General features: G+C 35.0%; 1 protein-coding gene across 4 annotated transcripts; it reads left to right on the forward strand.

Moving 5' to 3' along the window:
* Positions 1-2589: 2589 nt before the first annotated feature.
* Positions 2590-16305, forward strand: LOC129902456 (helicase protein MOM1-like). Of its 4 annotated transcripts, none has more exons than XM_055977695.1 (13): positions 2590-2842; positions 5069-5588; positions 5791-5969; positions 6731-6835; positions 8690-9967; positions 10269-10679; positions 10785-10928; positions 11011-11224; positions 11849-12603; positions 14939-15025; positions 15629-15706; positions 15799-15846; positions 15930-16305. In XM_055977695.1, exons 2-13 carry the CDS (start codon positions 5075-5077, stop codon positions 16044-16046), a joined length of 3930 nt encoding a protein of 1309 aa, XP_055833670.1. In that variant the 5' UTR covers positions 2590-2842; positions 5069-5074; the 3' UTR covers positions 16047-16305. The 4 variants fall into 4 exon arrangements, 3 of the variants coding, with proteins under 3 accessions (XP_055833670.1, XP_055833672.1, XP_055833671.1); XM_055977697.1 differs by having other exon boundaries at positions 15641-15706; XM_055977696.1 differs by having other exon boundaries at positions 2590-2790.
* Positions 16306-23822: the final 7517 nt, after the last annotated feature.

Below are 23822 nucleotides of genomic sequence, written 5' to 3' on the forward strand. Positions count from 1 at the left end.
ATGGACATGTATGTTCCTCATTGAAGTACCCAACTTTAAATACATCTAAATTTTTTCTACAAAATGCCTTCATAGTTCAACAACATTCATTTGAAAAACACACTAATACATAGCTGTATGTACCAGATACATTAAGAATCACAAAAAAATCATGTATCATTTAAAAAAAATACCAATGGACCTTCCGAAATTAATAATGTATCATTAACGCTATCATGTTCACAATTCATAATTTTGAATTAATACAACATGTATAAGCTACTTTTTAAATAAAGCAATGTTCAATAGACATTACTTGTAATGATAACTACACATTCCATTTAATAAGTATCATACATAAAATCAGTGCTAACTACACATTCCCTTTAATTTAGAATTAATACAAACATGTATCTAATACATTTTAAATAAATCAGTACTAAATAGACATTCCCTTGTAATGCTATATACACATTCCCTTTAATAAGTATCAGATACATATAATTTTATAAGTACTCGGTACTTATCAAAATCAAACTATAGTGCATAGATCAAATTACATGCATTATTGAATACTAATATATCATGAACATATATATCAATATCATTCTTACAAACAAACAAAAAAAATACGAGTCCATGATATATTCATAAAAAAATTTAGTATTACTCAAATACCATTTTACTAATTATTTTTTAAAAAGGCAATGTATCATACACATAGAACACATACAATACTCTTTGTATATGATACACAACACAAATAACTTGAAATTGAAATTGTGCTCTATTTTATATTTCGCCATCACAGAGACCAGTGTTGCTTTAACCTTATACAATTGCTTCTCTTTTACCTCTATATTATTTGTATCACTTATGTAATTCGTTATTTCTAATTCGGAAATGTAATATGAATCACCAATTTTTGATTCATCCACAACAAGAGCTTGTGTATTTTTTCCTAAGCCTTCGACACAAATAATTTCATCGGACTTAGCATCAAAGCAATGTATCTCTTCACCAATCTTATCAGATGTATTAATGCATAGTGGATACATTCCAATTCAAGGCTCATTTTTTTTTACCTCCAAATACAGTCTTACCCCCATATCGTTTCTAATAATCATTGAAGATGAATTACCTTCTCTAATGTACCGATTTTCTATGTTTTTCCTCATCTCATCGATCTTCAATTCAAGTGCAATGGCAGATTTGAGATTCATAAACTAAATCGTTTGTCCAACAACTACTCCATCGCTTTTATATCGTGCATAACTCACAACACTTTCACAAATCCCAGAATGCCTCAACAAAATTGATACATTCATCATGTATTAGGTTTGGTACTTTGACGAGCTGGCCATCGAGAGAGCACTGAGACGAAGAACCTAGATAGGAATTTTCCTACCCGTGTCTACTTCTTGAAAAACCTAAAGGGTCAAGATAAGCGTATCAAGAGAAAAGGGCAGCCTTAAATACTCGTTTTAGCAGGTTAAGCATTCCATTTCATATTTACCATTTACCCAGCGAAGAGAGTCATTATTTGTGTTACATCTTCGAATTCGAGAGAGGACTTTCCTCTTATCTCTCAAATTATAGGCATTGTTCAAATAGACTATTCTTGTCGTTTAGTAGCATTCGAATGATTTATCTTGGAAATAAAATCAGTGTTGAGTTTCGAATACTATACTTTGTTACGTGTTGAGATATGTTGGGGTAGAAGAAAATTTGAATTTTGAATGATTTCAATCCGATACGTTTTTAGAATAGATTGCTATCAATTTATTTTCGTGATTTGCTCAACTGAAATTTAGTTTTAGGCTTTCTTTCCTTTTAAATCTCAATAGACATTTCAAATAATGTATCAACATTAATGTATCACTATTTATGGGATATATCCGAATGACACATTTTAAAAGAATTTTTTGTAAAATAATAAAGGATAGTGATAAAATGTAATTAGCTCTCTACACTGTGTGATTCCTAATTTTTTTACTCAATTTTTGAAAGTTAAAATATTGGTGGGCCCATACTACTATTTTGATGAGATTATATTTTATATATGTCTAAAATTGGTTGTCGTAGTTTCTAAAACAGTTACATCAGATTATTTGTTATTTTAAAAGTTCAACACTTTGTTTGAATGGTTGTTACGTATTGTTTCGGATTGTATTATATTTTATTGTATTGATGAATATTATATTTGGATAGATTGTATTGTTTTGTATCGTTACAAAATGTCACACATTAACAAGTTGAATGATAAATCTACGAGAAAAATATGGTATGATAGAGCTACTATAGAAATGTAAGGTAAAGTCTAAAACAAAATTAATATAATTCATAGCTACACACTTATTTTAGACCACAATTTTTTTTTTTTTTGTCAAGTCAAAATCTTTATTTTTTCTCTAAAATTTTGTATCAAGTTAAACTAGACTATTTTTTTTTCTTAAATTCTATATCAAGTCAATAAATTTCATTATTCTTCATTTTTTCTAAAATTTTATGTTCAATCAAATTATATATTTTTTTCAATTTAAATATCAAGTCAAACGATATCAACAAATGAGCTAATGATCAAAAGGTGTTTGACTAAGAGACATAAATTTTGTTAAAGATAGATCTAAAAAATGTTGAGTTAATGAATACAAATGTCAATATATCTACTCAACTAATAGTAGTAATAAAGTCTTCAAAAGTGAAACGCCTTCCGGGTCATCGCGGCAAAAAAATTCAATTTTAGGGATTTGTAGAAGTAGGGTTTTCCATCGGATCGATTTTTGGGAGAAAATTTTGTGCTGTTTCTCAGTAAGTGAATCAAGTTGTATTGCACATTACAGTTACTTGCCGGTGTTTTAAAGTAAGTTTCTTCAATTGTTTATCACTGTAAATTCTAGATCAGGATTGGACATTTTCTTTGGTGTTATTGACCGCATGCATGGGGTAAAAATGAGGTTTTTTTTTTCTTTCACAATATTCAAGGTTGTTACTTTTATGAAGAGCAGTTGGAGAAGCTGGATTTTGACTGTGGCATGTTTTTGCATTATATTTGGTTAATTTTATTAGCATTTTGTTATGTTCTTGTGTTGGGGTTTTGCACAAACTGGGTAATCTGTGTGTATATATATTTTGTTTTATGCTAAAATTAAGCTCTTGTTTGACCATAGATTTTGATTGTGGCATGTTTTTGCACTATTTTTGGTTGATTTTATTAGCATTTTATCATGTTGTTGAGTTGTGGTTTACAAAAACTGTCTAATATTTGTGATATTTCTTTGTCTTTTTTCTTTTGTTTGAGTGGAATTGGATTCTTGCATTTAAGTTTAAATTATGCACTCTTAAAGCTACTGTTTGGACATAGATTTTGAAGTTGAAAACTTGAAACTTGAAAATTTGAGTTTTTGAAGCTGTGTTTGGGCATGCAGTTTTTGGAAGTTGAATTTTATTTTTTGAAGATTTGATCCAAAATCTATGGCCAAACAGATATTTGAAAATAAATTTTCAAAATCAATGGCCAAACGCTAGCTTAAAGTCCCCTTCTTTTGGGTTTATTCCAGCTCTATTTAAAACTGATATACAAGTACGGTTTCCATCAGAACCATTTAGGAGGAAATATCTGCTGTTTCATAGCAGTGAACAAGTTCTAGTACATTACAGTTATCTGGAGCTGTTTTAAAGTATGTTTGTTACCACTGTAAATTCTAGGTGGTCGGACAATTTCTTGGTATCCATGTGATCTTTTTCCTTAAGTGTAACGGTAATGTCGGTGTTACTGACCGCATGGATGGTGTAAAAATGTTTTCTTTTCACAATATGAAGAGGTTGTTACTTGTATGAAGAATGGTGTGGCATGTTTTTGCACTATATTTGGTTGATTTTATTAGCATTTTTTCATGATCGTGAGTTGGGGTTTGCACAAACTGTCTAATCTGTGCAAATTGAGTGAAATTGGATTCTTGAATTTGAGCTAAAATTATGCACTCTTAAATTTCCCCTTTTTTGGTTTATTCCAGTTCTTTTCAGAATAGATATACAATATTGATTTTTGCTTGTAAGTGAATAGTTCAAACGTAGAAATTTCCTTAAACATTTTCAACAGAGCTATGCTGTACCCTCATATCTGAAATGTTACCATTCTCCAAAAAAGAAAAAAAGAAAAGACAAAAAAGAGAGCTTTACCCCCATATCTGCTGCTTAAACTTATTATGTGTACGGCTGTTATTTTTGACTAAGGATGTGTCTAGTATGAAGGAAAATGTTTTCCACGGAAAATGTTTTCTTGGTCAATAAGTGGGTGTCTTTCTTATTTTCTTGTGTTTGTAAGTAAGCAAAAAAATATTATCCCAAGAGCATTTATATGTAATCTAGCAAAATATCTTGGGAGTAGGGGTGGCGGGGGTGGGATAGTCAATGGGTGGGGGTGTTGGGTGGGTGGGAAGGAGACAATGAACTTGGAGTGTCACTTATGAGACTTGTTTTTCTTACTTTCATTGGGAAAGTCATTTTCCTCATTTAAGGAACTTGTTTTTCTTAGAGAAAATGTTTTCCAAGCCTTTTGACTAACCAAACCATACATATGCTAAATCCTTTCAGAGCTTACATGCAGGCTGTTAGGCTTTAGGTATAAGCTAATCTTGATGTTGAATAGTGATACCCTGATATGACATGGGGGATTGCTTTGGTATAAGTGATTGAACTAGATCCTTTTGAAATTTAGGTCAAGATAATGTTTTTTTGTGATGATATTTGTTGGAACAACACTTTGCATGTAGGAAATAACTATTTGTAATTTTTCTGAGAGATGGGGCATGTAGCTGAATTTTCGGTCGGGTAAACTGCTTCCAAGTCAATGAAATGGTTTCCAGGATTATTGTCATTTATTGAATTCTGTTAAAACAGGGATTTTTCAGTGGGCTTGGGCAAATTTGCATAGAGTCTTGTTACAGGATGGCTTTTAATCTTGCACCCTATTATTTTTTAAGCATCAATTGTTGTCATGGAGCATTTTTTTCTGCATCTGATTGCTGCATCTTTTAGTACTTGGAATAGTAAGAATCGTCTGACGTATTTGGTTTCTTTATCATAGCTGAAGATGGCTATTGATGCTGGATCTGGGAGCAAAAGTAGGGATAATGATAGTAATAATTCAAAGAACAAACTGGTTAGTAAAGGATCATCAAGTTGTGACTCGGGAAAGGCAGATAGATCCACAAGATCCTCAGTTAAGGAAACCTTATCTAAACAAATGGATTTAAGCCCTGCAAGTACAAGGAAATCTGAGCGCCTTGAGAAGCGGACGCCACCCATACCTCCTGCTAAGAAGAAGTCTGCGGGACTTGAACAACAGAATACTCCGAGCCCTTTAAGAAGGTCTGAAAGGTGCTCTACTTCGTCAAGATCAAAGTACATAGGCAGAGAATCCAATTCGTCTAGTATAAAGGAGGAGAAACGAGAGAAGATTGTGAAGAAGCTGACAATAGAATCTGATAGTGTTAGCACTACCACGAAGAATGCTACAACACCTGTTGATTTAAAAAGGAAAAAAATGGATGACAGAACTTACAAGTTATTATTCAAAAAACAAAAGAAAGAAGATATTGCATCAGGTTTTTCTTATTACTGTTTACCTTCTTCTTTTTATTGTCGAAAGGACGATTTCTTGATTCAACCATATTCCATAGATTATCCTCCTATTAGTATATGTTTGTAGCACCATATATTTAGCTGTTTCTAGATGAACATAGTCTTGCTGATAGATTACATGTGGCGCCTCTTTAGTAACAACTTATATGTTTTTGTTGGGTTCAGATGCTTGTGAAGATGATGGTACTGATGGGAAGCATGGTTCTAAATCTCAACCTAGTTTGTTGCATGAGGCAGACCTGGTTGAGCCTGAAGAAAGAAGAATGCTATACAATGAGCAGAAAAGCCTCCATATCCATCTGAAAGCTGAGATAGCAAAACTTTTTGGAGTGATAAAAGTTTCGGTATTGACTTTTACATTACATTTCTTATAAAAAATTTTATTTTTATTTTTATCAGTTTCCCGTAAAAGGGAATGCTAATATCGTATCTACAAAATGGTGTAAAATGCGTTTAAATGTAGCAAGGGTCAGTTTTCTGTTCAGGTGAGAGGAGTACGTACTGGTAAACTTACCTTGGGTGTTTACTAGATCTTTGTTCATGGTTTTAACCAAATTATCCGAGTACTAGAACATTTAGGAGAAACGTACTGGAATGCTCGTGTTTGCTGTTGTAACTCTTTCCTTAAAGCTCTGTATCATTCACTTCTTGAAATTTTTTCACTGAAAAAGACGAAATTATTTCAGCTTCCGGTTAAGGGAGTCATAACGCATTGGCCAAAAAATTGAGTGCTCTGCAGTTGAGAACTTCCTTCAGTAGCTGTCAATGAAGTTGTCTTATGTTCTACAATTGATTTGATCTTACCTAAATCAGTGCTATATATAGTTTGTTCCGTTTCTCTTTCCCATTCTTTGTTATTTTTATTTTATAAAATGGGTGGGGTTGTGGGTGGTGGTGGGGGGCGGGTATGAAATCTCATAAGAAAAACTGAAGTTATGTTTGTGTTGTTTATAAAGGAAAATGAAAAAAGGTATTCTGGCAAGATTGCCATACTCAACATTGAACTTGCAAGTATTCCTTTTAAATAACCTAGGGATTGGCAACCCTAGTCATGACCTCCCAGTCATTTACTTTGTGTTGATATTGCTCTAAAATCCAAATGCAGGAAGTCATCAAACATACGGCGGAAAAATTTCTGGAATATATTATGGAGAATCATCGTGTTAGTAGGGAACCTGAAACAATTTTACAGGCTTTCCAGATATCTTTGGTTAGCATTTTTTACTCATCCACTTCTGATATCTCTGTGTATTTTTTTATGTTTCAATAAAGTACTTTTGACATATTTTGTAATTTTTTTTGAGAAATTAGTACTGTTGTATTCTTTTTTTTTTATAACCGAGAAATCAGTCTGTGGCCTGCCCTTTGGACCAACCATAGCCTTCTAAACTCGGTGGATAATGGGCCCGCCTCTCTATCCTTCTCCACTTAAATACTAGGCTTCGCTTTGCATGGTGTGGGGCTTGAACCTGTGACCTACGCCACAAATCCTCCACCCTTTGCCACTCGAGCTAGGGCCCTGGGGGCTTAGTACTGTCGTATTCTTCAGTATTTGGGAATGTTTCAATACTTTCCCCTGGGGGCTTGGTACTGTTGTGTTCTTCAGCATTTGGGAATGTTCCTATACTTTCTTTTTTAGTTTGTCTTATAAAGGTCGTACTTACTTATTTAGAAACAACGGAAAAGGATCAAAAATACCCTCGAACTATTGGAAATGGACCACATATACCTTCCATTTAATTTTGGCAGCAAAAATAGCCTCGTCATTAGCATAAAGGACCACAAATACCCTTCTACTTAACGGACACATGTTTGTGCTGATATGGCAGATGACATGGCATCCACCTAGGATATGACCCCCTTATCCATTCATTCTAACCCATTTTTGGTCTTATCCAACAACTAATTTCAAAGCTGCCAAGCGATCCGATCTATTACTCAACTATGTCGACATTGATGCAGCAGCCTTGAGAAGAAAAAATGAAGAAAGCTGCCAAGAGTTGTGCTTGAAGAACTACCAAGAGTTGGCATCTTGATTTCTTTCAATTTTTCGATCAATTTTTTGTCAAGTTTTCTTTCAATTCTTTGGTTCAATCTCTACTCATTTGGCAAGACCTATTCTTGATTCTGTTGGAATTGCTTCTTGGAGATTCTCATCAGTTTTGCCTGCTATTTAAGTGGCTGTGTTTACAATGAATTCCATGTAATCACACTTTTTATTTTAAAAAATGCTGGAAACACTGTACATAATGCTAGAAAATCAATAATCCTAGGTGGGACTATTCCTCTAGTCATGGTAGTATCATGGAATTTGATTGTTTTTGGACTTTCTGGTCACAATTCTTCATTTGTCTCAAGCGGTCCGATCTCACTCTTTCTCTCTGTCAATTCCTCTGTTCTACGAACAGTTCGTTTCTTTTTCAAAGGTTTGATTTGGGGCTCTGAATTGGGTCTGTAAAAACATTTAAGAGAGAAAGGGTCCTAGTTGGACATCCTAGGTGGTGGGTTATAGGTGGATGTCATGTCATGTGCCATATCAGCATAAACATGTGTCCGTTAAGTAGAACGGTATTTGTGGTCCCTTATGCTAATGGCGAGGATATATGTGGTCCATTTCCAATAGTTCGAGGGTATTTTTGATCCTTTTCCGTATAAATAATTTTATCTTTAATTTTCTCATTTCACCCTTAATGAGATTCTTTATAGTTAAGTCACACAAATATCAATGGCTTTTTTTTAGACCACAAGTTTCAAAAGTCTTTCTTTCTTTTTTAAACTCTATGTCTAGTCAAACACCGCCATATAAATTGGGACATATTAAGTATTATTTTGCACAACAATGGGCTTTTATACTGGCATCACTTTTCTCACAGAAAAAAAGAAGAGAAAAAAATACTGTTCACTTGTGAAGGTCACAAGTTTTAACATGCTCAATTTTTTCTAATGGTAAAGTAGTTCGTGTGTATGAAATCTTGAGGAAAAGGGTTTGTCTCAGTTCATGACTTACATGTTCATTTTACTATAGTTGTGTTCTCATTGCTGTTAATTTACTGTAATTTTACAGTCTTGGACTGCAGCTTCAATCTTAAAGGAAAAGATTGACAAAGACGATATATTCTTGCTCGTAAAACAACAGTTACAGTTCAGATGCACTAAAGAAGAGGCAATCAATGTCTATCTGAAGCTGCGTTCCTTAAAGAAGATGTTTTTGCGGAGATTGGATCAGAGCGGTAATGCTTCAAGCTCTTCATATGAGGAAAGCATATCACAAGCTGCAATATCTGCCCGACTGAACGTGGACACTGATATCGTAGACAGGTTACAAGATAATGAGTTAAGTGGAGAAGGCACTGTGACTCCTACAGAAAAACTTAGGGATAGTCAAAGGGAAAAGTTCATTAAGGAGGTTCAGTGTGGACATGGAAAACGAATGTCCATGCTGGAACAAGAGGAACACGAGAAAATTGAGGAGTTCAATAGAATCTGGGAGAAGAAAAAAGAAGTGCTAGAGGAGGAGTGCAGACTGGAGATAGCTGTTCTTCGCGCTATACATGGTGAGACTGCAGCAACAAAGGATAGACAAAAATCATTAGCAACTAAGTTTGCAAAGAAAATTGAAGTGCACACACACCTAAAGGACCAGCAACTGAAAGAGCTTGAGGCTAAATACTCTGCTATGAGGAATGAGGAAATGCAGAAGGTTTCTTCACAGCAGACCAGAGAAAAGTCCTCTGGTAGGGGCCATTATTCTGGAGACGAGATGGAGTGCTCTCAGGAAAATTTTAATGTCTCTGACAGTATCCCTAAGACAGCTGTCTCTGGCTTGCAGGGTGACATGGCAGCATCTGATGCACCTGCATCTTCTCCAGACGCGTGCCATGTTCTTCCTATTCAATCTACTAATGTTTTAGCAACTTCAGTTTCAGAAGAGCTAGCTGAGATCACATCCACGGGGAGAGAATCAGTTGCTGCTGTTAAGCAGTCCAATGAAGCAGGTAATTCAGGTGGCAGTGAAGAGGAAATTGCTTGCAAGGTTCCTCTGTCTCCCAAAGAACATACTGGTAAAGTTGCATCGGACAAGCGAAGTAGAATCTGTTTGGAAGTATCTGAAGTTGCTCTTAATGAAGCTGTTGGTCATGATAAAATATCTGAAGTAAATAACACTATTCAAGAACTGGTTACAGAAAATAATTCTTTTTTGCCAAATGTTGTTGGAAACCAGAGAGTTAAAGTTAGCTCCAGTGACGGAAACCAAATAACTCCAGAGGAATTGCCAGCAGAATTGCCTTGTGTAGCAGCAGTTCCTTCTTCAGATGATGCTAGTTCTTTACCGCAAAATCCAGTATGTTTGCTTTTGTGTTGCACGTTTATATGATGGATGTGTTGGATCATCCTGTTGTCTGTTTAGATTCTAAATCTGGACACAATTAGTTTAAGGGTTTCCCTGGGCAAGTTATATATCTTTAATAGAGGATATGTATTCCGTATCAGTAAAGTAAATTTATGTTATCTCAGGTGGCTTTTCACCTATATCTTCCAAAAATCGTGTACATGTTGTGCAAGCACGTGCATTTTCTTTCAATGAGTTATGGATATAATCAGACTGATTTTTTATTGATATTTTTTCACTTCTACTTGATCAGGTAAATTTAGATGATTGTTACCGGTCTTCAGGAGATAATGGAACACACAATAACCTACTTGGTGAAAACCAGATTGGAATGCAAACTGAACTTGTTTCTGGACATAATATAAATAACACTTCTGAAGCAATTTTAGCTGGCAATTGTGAGCAACATCATAGAGTAGATGATGGTGTTCCCATTGCCGCTCACCATACTCACAGGGAGTCTCAAACCCACAATGAAAGAAACCCTATTCCAATCCCTGGATCCTCTCCCCATGCAGCAGGACCTTCACATCAAGCTGTTTCTTCAGCTGGGGTAAATCTGGAGCCTTGTGCATCTGTTCAGTCAGACGTTAGGGTTACCCACAGTCAATCCTTCTTACCAGCAGTCAGTAGAGTGCATCCTCAATCAACTACGAATTCGTGTGTATGTTCTCGGAATACTGAAACTGTGTTTCAAATGGTTCAGGGTTCTGCTGAGTTTCCTAGTGAAGCAATCTCTCAGTCTAACACTAATGTTGCCTTTGTTCAGGGATCTAGCAAATTGCCCGTGCGTCCTGCCCATCAGATGGCCACTTGTAATTTAGCTCTTCCTTTCCATGCTGACTCTCTTCATATAGAATGGGAAAGAATACATAAAGAAAAAGAACAAGTGACAAACGGTCTTGAGGATATGGTTTGTGTCCAATATCCTCCATGATTATATACTCAGGACTCTATGCATCATTTAATTAACCTGTTTTCCTCTCTTTGAACAGAAATTGCATTTGAGATCTGAGTGCAAAAAAGAGATAGAGGAGGCTATAGCACCAATCCGTAAGAAATATGATTTAAAGCTTCAGGAGGTTGAGGCAGCATATCTTTTGAAGAAGAAGGAGCTTGATATGAATCAGAACAAAATTCTCATGAATAAAGCGCTGGCTGATGCTTTCAGATTTATATTCATGGATGTCGAAATTTCTGATCTTCCAGGTATACAGCAAGGTTTTTTTTTATTTTTTATTATGTGTTCCTAAACATTAGTTGTATATTTCTTGTTTACACACAGTGTAATCCCACAAGTGGGGTTTGGGGAGGGTGGTGTGTACACAGACTTACCCCTACCTTATGAAGGTAGAGAGGGCTCAAGAAGTTGTATATTTGCTGTTTACCGACATTAAATATGACATACGGGAACTGCGTTGTTGATTTCAACATTGTAAGTTGCCGCTAAACACACATATTGTTCAACATATCTAGCAGCTAAATCTTCTTGATTCCCGTTCTTGGAATGAACCATGATCTCTATCTCCCAGGCTTAAATGTCTTTAACCGAATTCTATATTTTTCAGCAGCCTCATGTATCTCAAACTACAACCCAGAATTCTTTGCTATTTCTTGAAGTTGTGTTATTTGATGCCTCAGATTGCTAATTTGCTAATAGTATACAAGTGTACTTGGTCTGTATCTAGTTTAAAGGTCCACACAAAGCTCATTTTTATCTAATCACAAGGATCGTGCATCACATGTATAATTTTCAGCAATTATAGCAAGACATGAAAAACTTGATTTTAGTATCTATCGTTTCTTTAAGCAATGAAATTTGTTTCATTCCAGTTGTGCCTCCTGGTTATATGCTGCATCCACATCAGGTACGGCAGCAGCAGAGTTTAAGATCTTCCCCAATCAATGGTTCATCCTCAGCTCGCCAACCTGTGGAGGCGCAGACTACTGTCTCATCTTCGCCAGTTGCTAATTGTTCAGTACATTCTGTGGAAGCTTTTTTGCCTCCATTAAGATCTTCATCTGTTGCTGGTTCATCTTCATGTAGCCAACCTGCTGCTGTTAGTCGTTCAACCACATTTTCTGCAGGAAGTGTAAGCAGGCCGCCGCCTCTCATTAGTACAATCACCCCTTCCAGGGGTAATCATCAATTAGGTGGCGAAGTTCGTGCTCCAGCCCCACATCTTCAGCGTTTCAAAGGACCAACATCAACCCCTGTTAGCAGTTCATCAACCCTTCTAAATGGCATGCCAGGTCATCCACGACCCATTTACGTGGCTGCATCTCTTCGATCAACACTGCAAAATCCAATACAGCCACCCATAGTGCAACAATTACCTGTAAATCTTTCTGATTCTGGTAATACATCCTTGGACCATGGACTTGGAGGACTGCCTGCTATACAAAATCCATCTCTTTCAGCACGGGAACTGCTTCAAGAAATGGAGAACCGATCTCGTGCAAATAAGCCTAATTTTATGCCACCTTTACCAGATATCGGCTGTAACTTTGATTCATTAGACCTCTCTGATTTTCATTCAATGGGCAGTGTACAGAGAGGTTCTATCTCTTCAGAGCCAGCTACTAATGTAAGTGGTGTTGTTTGTCTGTCCGATGATGACTGAACTATTGGATAATGAAGTGGATTTGCTTGTGTATTTGTGGGTCAGCTCTTCTATCTGTATCTATAGAAACTTCCTTTTTAGAAAAATGAAAATACGCAGAAAGGAAAAGAAAGCTGTCAGAGGCCAGTAACAGAGGTCTAACAAATTTAACCTTGGTAGAGGAAGCTTTGGGGAAAACTATGGGTACGCACCTCCCTTCTCCACCGTGCTCTATATTTTTTAGGTTTCATGAGTAACACAGCTTTATATGCTCCAATTATCTGTCTGTGTTAATATCATCTGTTCCTTCATTTAGGTTTCGCATGAATGTTTCTCCCTCATAATCCCATGGTTCTGAATCTATGAATGTAGCTAGGCATGCTTAATTCATTATACCTCAACACTGCCACAGATGATTTCATCTAAATAATCCCGGAGAAGTTAGTTTTGAACTGTGCAAGTGTACTAACTCGTGATCTGAACCTTTCTGGAGCTGATTTTTCACTTTGGAGAATTTTGCCTTTTTATCCTGTGAATTTGTAGCAATAGCTGGAGCTTCAATATTTCTCTTGAATTCCAATAAACAATTTAAGTCATTAAATCTGAACTAGAATAAAATTACCACTAAATATACCTTAATTAGAAGAACTAAGAGACTTAAAGTAGAATTAGATTCTCTACAACCTCTCAAGGGATTTCCCATCTTCAATTCTATGAACTTAGAAAAATCATACGACCATTAGTATTTAGAAGGTCTTATGAAATAAGGCTAAATCCCAAAGTAGAAGTGTAGTTGGTTAAAAATCAATCCAAATCTTATACTATTATATGTGGCAAAGAGTGACATTAGGACAAAGAAGCTTGTGATATTTTGTGAAAAATCTCATTAGAACTTACAAGGGTGTTCATAAATGAACTTGGCATCTTCTTGTGCTTTTAGAAGTATAGATTGATGAAATTTCAACTTGTGTCTTTTGGCGTGAGTCCAATGCAATATGGAGTCCAATAAATATGAGGCCGAGTTGCCAATAATCATTATCGGTTTTTTTAACACTAATAAATAGAAACATTACTAGTGATTATTCATCTTTTTTGTGTCAACTTTTTGTACAATTGCTTTAATAGCTATCCACATCTCATTATTACACTACCACCAAATAAAGGCACCGAGAGACTGCAACCAAAAATTGATGAAACATTTGTGTTTGTTGTTCGTCCAACTATCTGACTTAATATTAACTCTATATTGTTTCCAAGACCTTTTATAAAAAAAAAAAGGGCAGCCCGGTGCACTTAAGCTCCCGCTATGCGCAGGGTCCGGGGAAGGGCCCGACCACAAGGGTCTATTGTACGCAGCCTTACCTTGCATTTCTGCCAGAGGCTGTTTCCAAGGCTTGAACCCGTGACCTTCTGGTCACATGGCAGCAACTTTACCAGTTATTCCAAGACCTTTTATATTCTTCTAATATTATGTTAATGTTGGCAACCTCCTCTTTAAGCAAACTGGTTTCAATTCATCAAGTGTGGGATGGACATGAAAAACCTTGGCCATATCTTTTGACTCATTTATTTATCGGCAAATAATAGGGGTCATTTACAGCAATTACCTCTATGTTGTGGTGGTAAAGTATCAAAAGACGAGAGAACACGTGTCATTAACTATAGTACTACTCCCAGATGCAGCAATTTGTGTTTCTTCAGGGGTACCATTTTTTTTCTTACATTTTGAGTCTTATGTTATACCTTGAATTATTCAGCTACATCATAGAGAACATTGGGACAAGTGATATGTTGCCATTGAGTATTGTTTTAATGGATATGTCCTTTTGCGCACATCTTCTGACTCTTTCATCCGTTGTATGTGAATCAGATATTTTAGTTTGTCCAAGGAGAAATAACATCTCAATGGTAAAGAGCTAAAGAAGACAAACTAAGAGATCTTTTCCGCAAGTAGCTTTATACCAAAGTATATTTATCACAACTGGGCAATCAAACTGAGGAAAAGTATCCCTACTTCGGCAGTCGTGTAAATTTTTTGTGATGTACACTTTTGAATCTTGCTTATCAAAAGAAAATCACTCAAAACTAATACGTGTATAAGTTATGAGGGAATCTACGTATTATTTTATGCAGGATAGAAAGTGGAATAACTAATTCCTGCATAACTCTAACCAACAACCAAATGACCCCATCGTGTTTTTCTTCTTTTTCCTGTTTTATTCGCGATGATAAGAGGTATTCCAGTAAAAGAGTAGCTCTATCAGCAGCTCAGATTAAGTGACTAGCTTCATAAAGGGTGTTATTCTTGCTTGTGTTGCAGGTGCCAGTAAGGAAAAAAAATAAGCGGTTGGGAAGCCTAACGGACCAGATCGTAGCCCTGCAAAAGCTAGTTTCTCCCGATGGCAAGGTAATTAATTGGCAGAAACTACATTCAGTGTTTATCATTTTTTTCATAATTAGCCAGCTTTCCTCTCTCTAATTACTAGCCTGTTTGGCCAAAGCTCCTCCAAGGCAAAAAAGTAAGCTCTTTCTTTTTTCAAAGTTGAGGTGTTTATTCAAGATTTTAGGAGAAGAAAAGGTTACTTTGAGTAGAAGCTGAAGCTGAAAAAAGTAACTTCTCCCCAAAAGTACTTTTGAGAAAATAAACGCGACTCTTTAAGACGAAAGACACGATGTCGCGTTCTACTATTTTAACAGCTGACTCCTTATGCGATAAAAACACCCTTTTTATAATATTGAATGAGTTAGGGGTTACTATGGTGGCACTAGAAAAAATCTAGGGTGCTGTCATAATAGTAGAACCCGACATCGTGTCTTTGTATCCTAAAGAGTTGTGTTGGTGTTTATATCCTTTTTGAAAGTGCTTTTTAAAAGTTTGATCAAACGCTAATTGTTGCTCAAAAGTGCTTGTCAAATTGATTACCCAAACACAAACTATTTCTCACCAGCTGATTTTAGAAGTTTGGCCGAACACACTATACATCATATATTCAATTCTTAGAAAGAGTAGACTCTATTGCAGGCTGGGACAGCTTCAGTCCTCCATGAGGCTTACAACTCTATTACTTCTCTAAAAAATCAGATTCAGGTTCGAAGTCTCAATTCATTGAAGTAAAAAAGACATTTTAGTTTGTTTTCCTTTCGGAGTACATTATCCATGGTTTACTCATTTGTCTACAGGACTTGTGTAACACGGCAAGCAACAATGGTTCCCTTTTTCTCTCGCAGGTAAAAATATACTTAAATCTTTCAATATACTTCATAAATGATTGTTATTTCCTTTGCTAATTATTTATGAACGGAGTAAACAGAATAGCAGGAGGAAAGCAATTGATGTACAAAGCGGAGGTTTTTGCTTGGTTCCAGTGTCACTTGTGCAGAAACTAATAGACGAAGACGTTTACCACGTTGGAAACAGCTTTTTATGATTTTATCAATGAAGTAATCAACTGATAATCTTAGTTTCCACTTTTTTCAAAATATTTGAGAAAATAATATGATGCCCCCTTGTTTTTTGTACGATAGATGTCATTTTCTGGAAGTTAATTTTCCAGGAGACAGTTATTTTATGTTGTTTGGTTATCAGGAAATGTTTTTTCATCAGAAGGGGGAAGAAGGGTTAGTCATTTTTCATGTCATTTGCTCTAACCAACACTTGAAACATATTATCAATCATTTATTTATAAACAGATTTTCATCAAAGTGGTAGTATTTGATATGTTAATAGTATTATGGAAATGTTTTCTCTTCACTAATTAAACACCAGACAACAATATCTCCATGTAATTTTACATGTGGGATTTTCAGAGGGTAGGATGTATTACTTGTGGGGTAGAGACGAGGTTTTCGAGCAGACCTTAGACTCAACAACATGAGAAAGCATGTTCTAGGAAAATAGTGTACAGTAGAAAATAACCCTCATCGTGCTAGACAGGGTAAAGTGTATGTAGACTTTACATCTAGAGAGGTAAAGAGGTTTTTGATAAATTCTTGATTCAAGGAAAAATATATCAAAGCAAATTGAAGAAATTATATTGAAATACTATAAAAAAAAAAAAAAAACATGACCAGGCATTCTGGAAAAAGAAGGAACATTAATGACAATAAAATAGTGCAATAATCAAATAAGGATTTTTAATCTAAACATACATATATATTGCTATTTTCTACATTAATATTCAACCTCCACATTAGGATATTTTTATATTAAAAATAAACTCAACTTCTTGAAGCTGAATGATTTGAATATGTAGTTTGTGTTATGTATGGATGTATCTATTCAAGTGGGACCCACCCACTTGGATAGTTGGGCAAGTTAGGCAACAAATTGACTCTTTGTGATGCCTATATAATATGCACATTCTGTGCAAATGAATGTGAGAATACATACAGAAAAACACGCACAACTCCTCTCTTTTCCTCTTTCCCTCATTATCTCTCTTGTTATTATTTTCTCTTTCTTAAATTATTAATCTAGTCTATTTTACAACACGTTATCAGCACGAGGCTCCGGCTATTTGTTTTTGAAGGTAACAAAAAGCGATAAGAATTTTATTTAATTTTCTTTTCATAAAATGGCAAATATTTTAAAAATTGAATTTGTTGCTTTGGATATCTCTGAAAAAGATTACTCCTCATGGGCACTAGATACCGAAATTCATCTTGAATCGATGGGTCTGGCAGACACCATCAAAGATGATAACACGGCATCTAGTCAAGACCGTGCAAAAGCTATGATTTTCCTCCGCCACCATCTTGACGAGGGTCTTAAATTACAATATCTTACATTAAAAGATCCCTTGAAATTGTGGAAAAATTTAAAAAAAAGGTATGACCACCTGAAGTTGGTCATGCTTCCACAAGCACGTTATGACTGGTTAAATCTGAGACTGATGGACTTTAAAAATATAACTGAATATAATTCTGCTTTATTTAGAATTATAGCTCAGTTAACTTTATGCGGAAATAAAATCACGGAACAAGATAAACTTGAAAAAACATACTCCACATTTCCACCCGCGAATATGCTCCTGCAGCAACAATATCGCGAAAAAGGCTTTAAAAAATATTCTGAATTACTTTCTCACCTTCTTATTGCTGAAAGACATAATGAACTATTAATGAAAAATCATGATAGTCGGCCAGTTGGTTCTTTGCCACTCCTTGAAGTGAATCAGGCAAATTCTAACCAACGAGAAAGAGGCCATGGCCCCAGTCGTGGTCGTGGTTGTGGTCGTAGTCAAAAAAGAAATTTTAATCATAATGCTCGGCTGACACCGAGAAATAACCAGCAATATAAAAGGCAGAGTAAAAAGACAGAAACTTTACCGAAGAATAATTCAGAAACAATATGTCATAGATGTGGAGGTGTGGGGCACTGATCGCGGATTTGCCGGTCATCAAAACGCCTTGTTCAGCTATATCAGGCATCTCTGAAAAGGGAAGAAAATAATCCAGAGACGAATTTTATCTCTGAAGATAATATTGAGCCCATGCATTTGGATGTAGCTGATTTCTTTAATTTTTCGGACGAAAATATGAATATTGATAAAACTAATAATATGTAAATATATTTCTTTTTATCTGTATTAAATATGATGTTTGTATTTTCCTAGTCAATGTAAATAAATAAAATTTATGTAATATATCATGTGTTAATACGTATTTTATTTCTTATTGAAGAAAATATGGAAATGCCTCAAATCTTATTTGGATCAATGATAAATCAAGAGGATATTTGTGTAATTGATAGTGGAACAACTCATGCTATTTTTAAAGACGAGAAATATTTTTCCAATTTGCTTAGAAGAAAAGCTAATGTTAATACAATATCTGGTAATTCAAAAATTATAGAAGGCTCCGGAAGAGCTACTATAATTCTGCCTAAAGGAACAAAAATTGTTATAGAAGATGCATTATTCTCTTCTAAATCTCCTAGAAACTTATTAAGTTTTAAAGATATTCGCAGAAATGGATATCATGTTGAGACACTAAATGAAATGAATACTGAATATCTTGGCATAACCAAGAGTGTCTCAGGCCATAAATATATTTTAGAAAAATTATCAACTTTGTCATCTGGCCTATATTATGCAAAAATTAGTGCAATTGAAGCAAATATGATCGTAAATCAGAAGTTTATTGATCCAAATATATTTGTGCTATGGCATGATCGAATAGGTCATCCTGGATCAATAATGATGAGACGAATTCTTGAAAATTCAACTGGACATCTGTTAAAGAACCAGAAGATTCTTACAAATGATAAATTTTCATGTGCTGCTTGTTATCAAGGCAAATTAATTGCCAGACCATCGACCCTGAAGATTGGCATCGAATCTCCTGGCTTTTTAGAGCGTATACATGGAGATATATGTGGACCTATTCATCCACCAAGTGGATTGTTTAGATATTTTATGGTCCTAATAGATGCATCATCTAGATGGTCTCATGTGTGCCTATTATCATCTCGCAACCTGGCGTTTGCGAAGTTGTTAGCATAAATAATAAGATTGAGAGCGCAATTCCCAGATTATCCAATTAAGGTCATTCGCCTTGATAATGCTGGAGAATTTACATCCCAAGCATTTAATGATTATTGCTTATCAATTGGGATAAAAATTGAACATCCTGTTGCTCATGTTCATACTCAAAATGGCCTTGCAGAGTCATTTATAAAGTGCCTACAATTGATAGCAAGACCTCTACTAATGAAAACAAAATTGCCAATTACTGTTTGGGGTCATGCTATTTTACATGCAGCAGCACTTGTACGTCTAAGACCGACACATTATAATAATTACTCTCCGTCACAATTAGTATTTGGTCATGAACCAAATATAGCCCATTTAAGAATTTTTGGTTGTGCGGTATACGTGCCTGTAGCACCACAACAACGTACAAAAATGGACCCTCAATGAAGATTGGGTATATATGTCGGGTTTGACTCACCCTCCATAATTAGATACCTTGAACCATTGACTGGAGACTTATTCACTGCTCGATTTGCAGATTGTCGGTTTGATAAAACAATTTTCCCGCCATTAGGGGGAGAGAAAAAAGAACCCGAAAAAGAAAAATAAATTGCGTGGAAAGTTTCATCACTATCACATTTTGATCCACGTACTCGCACATGTGAATAAGAGGTCCAGAAGATCATCCACTTGCAGAAAATAGCAAATCAAATGCCAGATGCATTTACTGATTTGAAACGAATAACTAAGTCACATATCCCTGCAGTGAATATACCTATCCGGATTGATGTCCCAAAAGGACCATCTACAAGTATCATAGCTTCTGAATCCCAAACACGCCAGAAGCGTGGTAGACCGTTGGGTTCAAAGGATAAAAATCCTAGAAAGAGAAGGGTGAGAAATAATAAAGATGATACTACAAAAGAACCTCCTGAAGAAGGTCAAGATTTGAGTAATCCTGATATTTCTGAAGAAATCAGTGAATCCGAGACTCAAGTAAATGAAGAACTTTCAATAAATTCTTTTGGTGATGAGATAAATTTAGATCGATCTAAAATCACGGTTGATAATATTTTTGCATATAATGTTGCACTTAACCTCATGCAAGATAGTGAAAGTCTTGAGCCTAAATCCGTCGTAGAATGTCGACGTAGATATGATTGGCCAGAATGGCAAAAGGCAATTCAATCAGAATTAGACTCACTTGCTAAACGTGAGGTTTTTGGACCAGTAGTCCAAACCCCCTGAAGGTGTAAAACCAGTTGGCTATAAATGGATTTTTGTGCGAAAACAAAATGAGAAAAATGAAATTGTAAGATACAAGGCACGCCTTGTTGCACAAGAATTCTCTCAAAGACCGGGAGTCAACTATGAAGAAACATATTCACCAGTTATGGATGGAATAACTTTTTGATATCTCATCAGTTTAGCTGTACATAAAAATCTTGAAATACATCTAATGGATGTAGTTACAGCTTACCTTTATGGTTCACTTGATAATGAAATTTACATGAAAAATCCAGATGGATTAAAATTGCCTGAAGCATATAAAAAGTCTCGGGAAATGTACTCAATAAAACTGCAAAGATCATTATATGGTTTAAAACAATCAGGGCGTATGTGGTATAATCGCCTCAGTAAGTACTTGATAAATGAAGGTTATATAAATGATGTCATTTGTCCATGTCTTTTTATTAAGAAAACGAAATCAGAGTTTGTTATACTCGCCGTTTATGTTGATGACATAAATCTCATTGGAACCCCTGAAGAGGTCCAAAAGGCAATTGAATATTTAAAGAAAGAATTTGAAATGAAAGACCTTGGAAAGACAAAACTTTGTCTAGGTCTGCAAATTGAACATTTAGCAGACGGAGTTTTTGTCCATCAATCTGCCTATACTGAGAAAATCTTAAAAAGATTTTACATGGACAAAGCACATCCATTAAGTACTCCAATGATTGTTCGATCACTTGAAGTGGAAAAGGATCCATTTCGACCTCTAGAAGAGGGTGAAGAAATTCTTGGTCCTGAAGTACCATATCTCAGTGCTATTGGTGCACTTATGTACCTTGCTAACGCAACTAGGCCTGATATAACATTCTCTGTCAATTTGCTGGCAAGGTATAGTTCATCCCCAACGCGAAGGCATTGGAACGGTATCAAACATATTTTGTGATACCTGAAGGGTACTATTGATATGGGTTTGTTTTATACTAACAAAGGTTGCGCAGACCTTATTGGTTATGCAGATGCAGGTTATTTATCAGACCCACATAAAGCTCGATCTCAAACAGGCTATCTATTTACACACAGAGGAACTGCTATATCATGGCGATCTACAAAACAGTCCATTGTTGCTACTTCTTCAAATCATGCTGAAATAATAGCAATTCATGAAGCAAGTAGAGAATGTGTGTGGTTGAGATCGATGATACAGTTCATCAAAGAAAGATGTGGTCTGGAAAATGATGTTAAAGTACCCACAATTATATTCGAAGACAATGTCGCGTGCATAGCTCAATTGAAGAGTGGCTTTATAAAAGGAGATAGAACGAAATATATTTCACCAAAATTATTCTTCACACATGATCTACAGAAGAATGGTGATATTGATGTACAACAAGTTCGTTCAATTGATAATCTTGCAGATTTATTCACAAAGGCATTACCAACATCAACTTTTGAGAAACTAAGATATAAGATTGGAATGCGTCGTCTCCAAAATATCAAATGAAGTTTTCATCAGGGGGAGTAAAATACGCGCTGCACTCTTTTTTCCTTAACCAAGGTTTTGTCCCACTGGATTTTCCTGGTAAGGTTTTTGATGAGGCAGCATTCAAGGCGTATTACCATATGTGTGTTCTCTTTTTCCTTCACTAGGCTTTTTCCTACTGGGTTTTTTCTAAGTAAGGTTTTAACGAGGCACAATATCTATGGAGACACATTACACGTGGACGTCCAAGGGGGAGTGTTATGTATGGATGTATCTATCCAAGTGGGACCCACCCACTTGGATAGTTGGGCAAGTTAGGCAACAAATTGACTCTTTGTGATGCCTATATAATATGCACATTCTGTGCAAATGAATGTGAGAATACATACAGAAAAACACGCACAACTCCTCTCTTTTCCTCTTTCCCTCATTATCTCTCTTGTTATTATTTTCTCCTTCTTAAATTATTAATCTAGTCTATTTTACAACAGTTTGGACATACATTACACTTTAGAATATTTATTCTCAAATGGCAGCAATTCAAGATATAAGGTTCCTTCCACATGTGAACATAATTTTCAAGATATATTTAGAAGACCAAATTGGAATTGCTCCCAATTCAAAATATGTTCAAAAAATAGTTAGTGTCAACTCCTAAGGTTCTAGTAGCTTGAATTTACCACCAAAAAATCTGGTCCAGCGATTAAGGCTGCTCCTCCCACCCAAGTGTTAGCTTTGGATATGAATCATTGGTAGGGAGCACTTTCTCTGTATGGATCCTATGCAGCGTAAATTCAAATTAGTCGATTCCGGTTAAAACCAAAAAAAAAAGTAGTTAGAATTTTAGTATTTCTTTTGTTCTTGAGTCAAATTACCTTTCTAACCTTGCAGTTCTTATACAAGTACTCCACTTTTTAGCTATAACTAGAATTTGAGAAAAGATTTACCAACTTGTAAGTTTTTGTCAGAAAAAAAAAAGAACAAAAGAAGCAGCTTTTGACCACCATGTTTTTCCTGCATAATCCAACAAAGTTGTACTTCTTTGATAAATTTTATTAGAAGTTTTCAACTAAATTTTGTACGACTATTCCACTAGTTGAATATATGCTTATTAAAATTTCTTAAATGGAGTCTTATTTCTTGAACGTTTTACAAATCTAAGATATGATTATTATATATTTAACATATTCAGTCTAATATTACAAATAAAATCTGAAATGAGATTGTGATAATATGTATGCTAATTAGGGTTGGGCATAAAATACTAAAAATTGAATCATCTAATCGAATCAATGTTTTTGATAATTTGGTATTCGGTATGATATTCGGGAGCAAAATTTTAAAATTATGGTATTCAGAATTGGATTTGATATGAGACGTTTTTACTATTTGGTATTCAGTATTTCTTGAATATCGAATTATCTACTTAATGAAGGCAATATATCAATAGGTCTATTAGAGAAAATGAAAGACTAAACATAAACAATCCAAATACATATGTATTTTAGTTGTGTCAATTTGATTTTCTTGATGTCTTCTTACTTGTTGATCTTTTATTATATCGTCCTCCAAATAGAAAAATAGAAATAATTAGAGCAATAGTATTAACTTTTGTAATACAATCGCTATAACTTCAATACAATATTATCGAATACGGTACCGAGCTGAAGTTTATTTTACTTAATATCGAATTACTGAATCAAAATTTTAAAAATAATTTTTGATATTTATTTTTAACTATCAATTATTGAATTATCGAACTCGAAATTTGAAAATCTCGAGTGCCCACTCCTAATGCTAACTTTACTTTTACTAGAAGTAGAGAATTTGTTTTCGATTAACCCTAGAGAGAATTGAATTAGCATACATTATATGACACTTTCTTTCAAAAAAAAACTAATTAAGTTCAAAGAATATATTTTTTTAAAATATAAAATAGTGTACTATAAAAATTAGTCACTAGTGAAGTAATAATTTCAGTGGTGGCACTTATGATCCACAATCAGCAGTTTCTGTCT

The sequence above is a fragment of the Solanum dulcamara genome, chromosome 9 (genome assembly GCF_947179165.1).
Source record: "Solanum dulcamara chromosome 9, daSolDulc1.2, whole genome shotgun sequence".
Lineage (NCBI taxonomy): Eukaryota > Viridiplantae > Streptophyta > Magnoliopsida > Solanales > Solanaceae > Solanum > Solanum dulcamara.

Coding starts and splice junctions, on each gene's coding strand:
- LOC129902456 (XM_055977695.1), top strand. CDS start 5,075: ATGGCTATTGATGCTGGATCTGGGAGCAAAAGTAGGGATAATGATAGT. Junction 5,970..6,730: donor TTGGAGTGATAAAAGTTTCG/GTATTGACTTTT, acceptor ATCCAAATGCAG/GAAGTCATCAAACATACGGC. Junction 10,680..10,784: donor AATCAACTACGAATTCGTGT/GTATGTTCTCGG, acceptor GCCTTTGTTCAG/GGATCTAGCAAATTGCCCGT.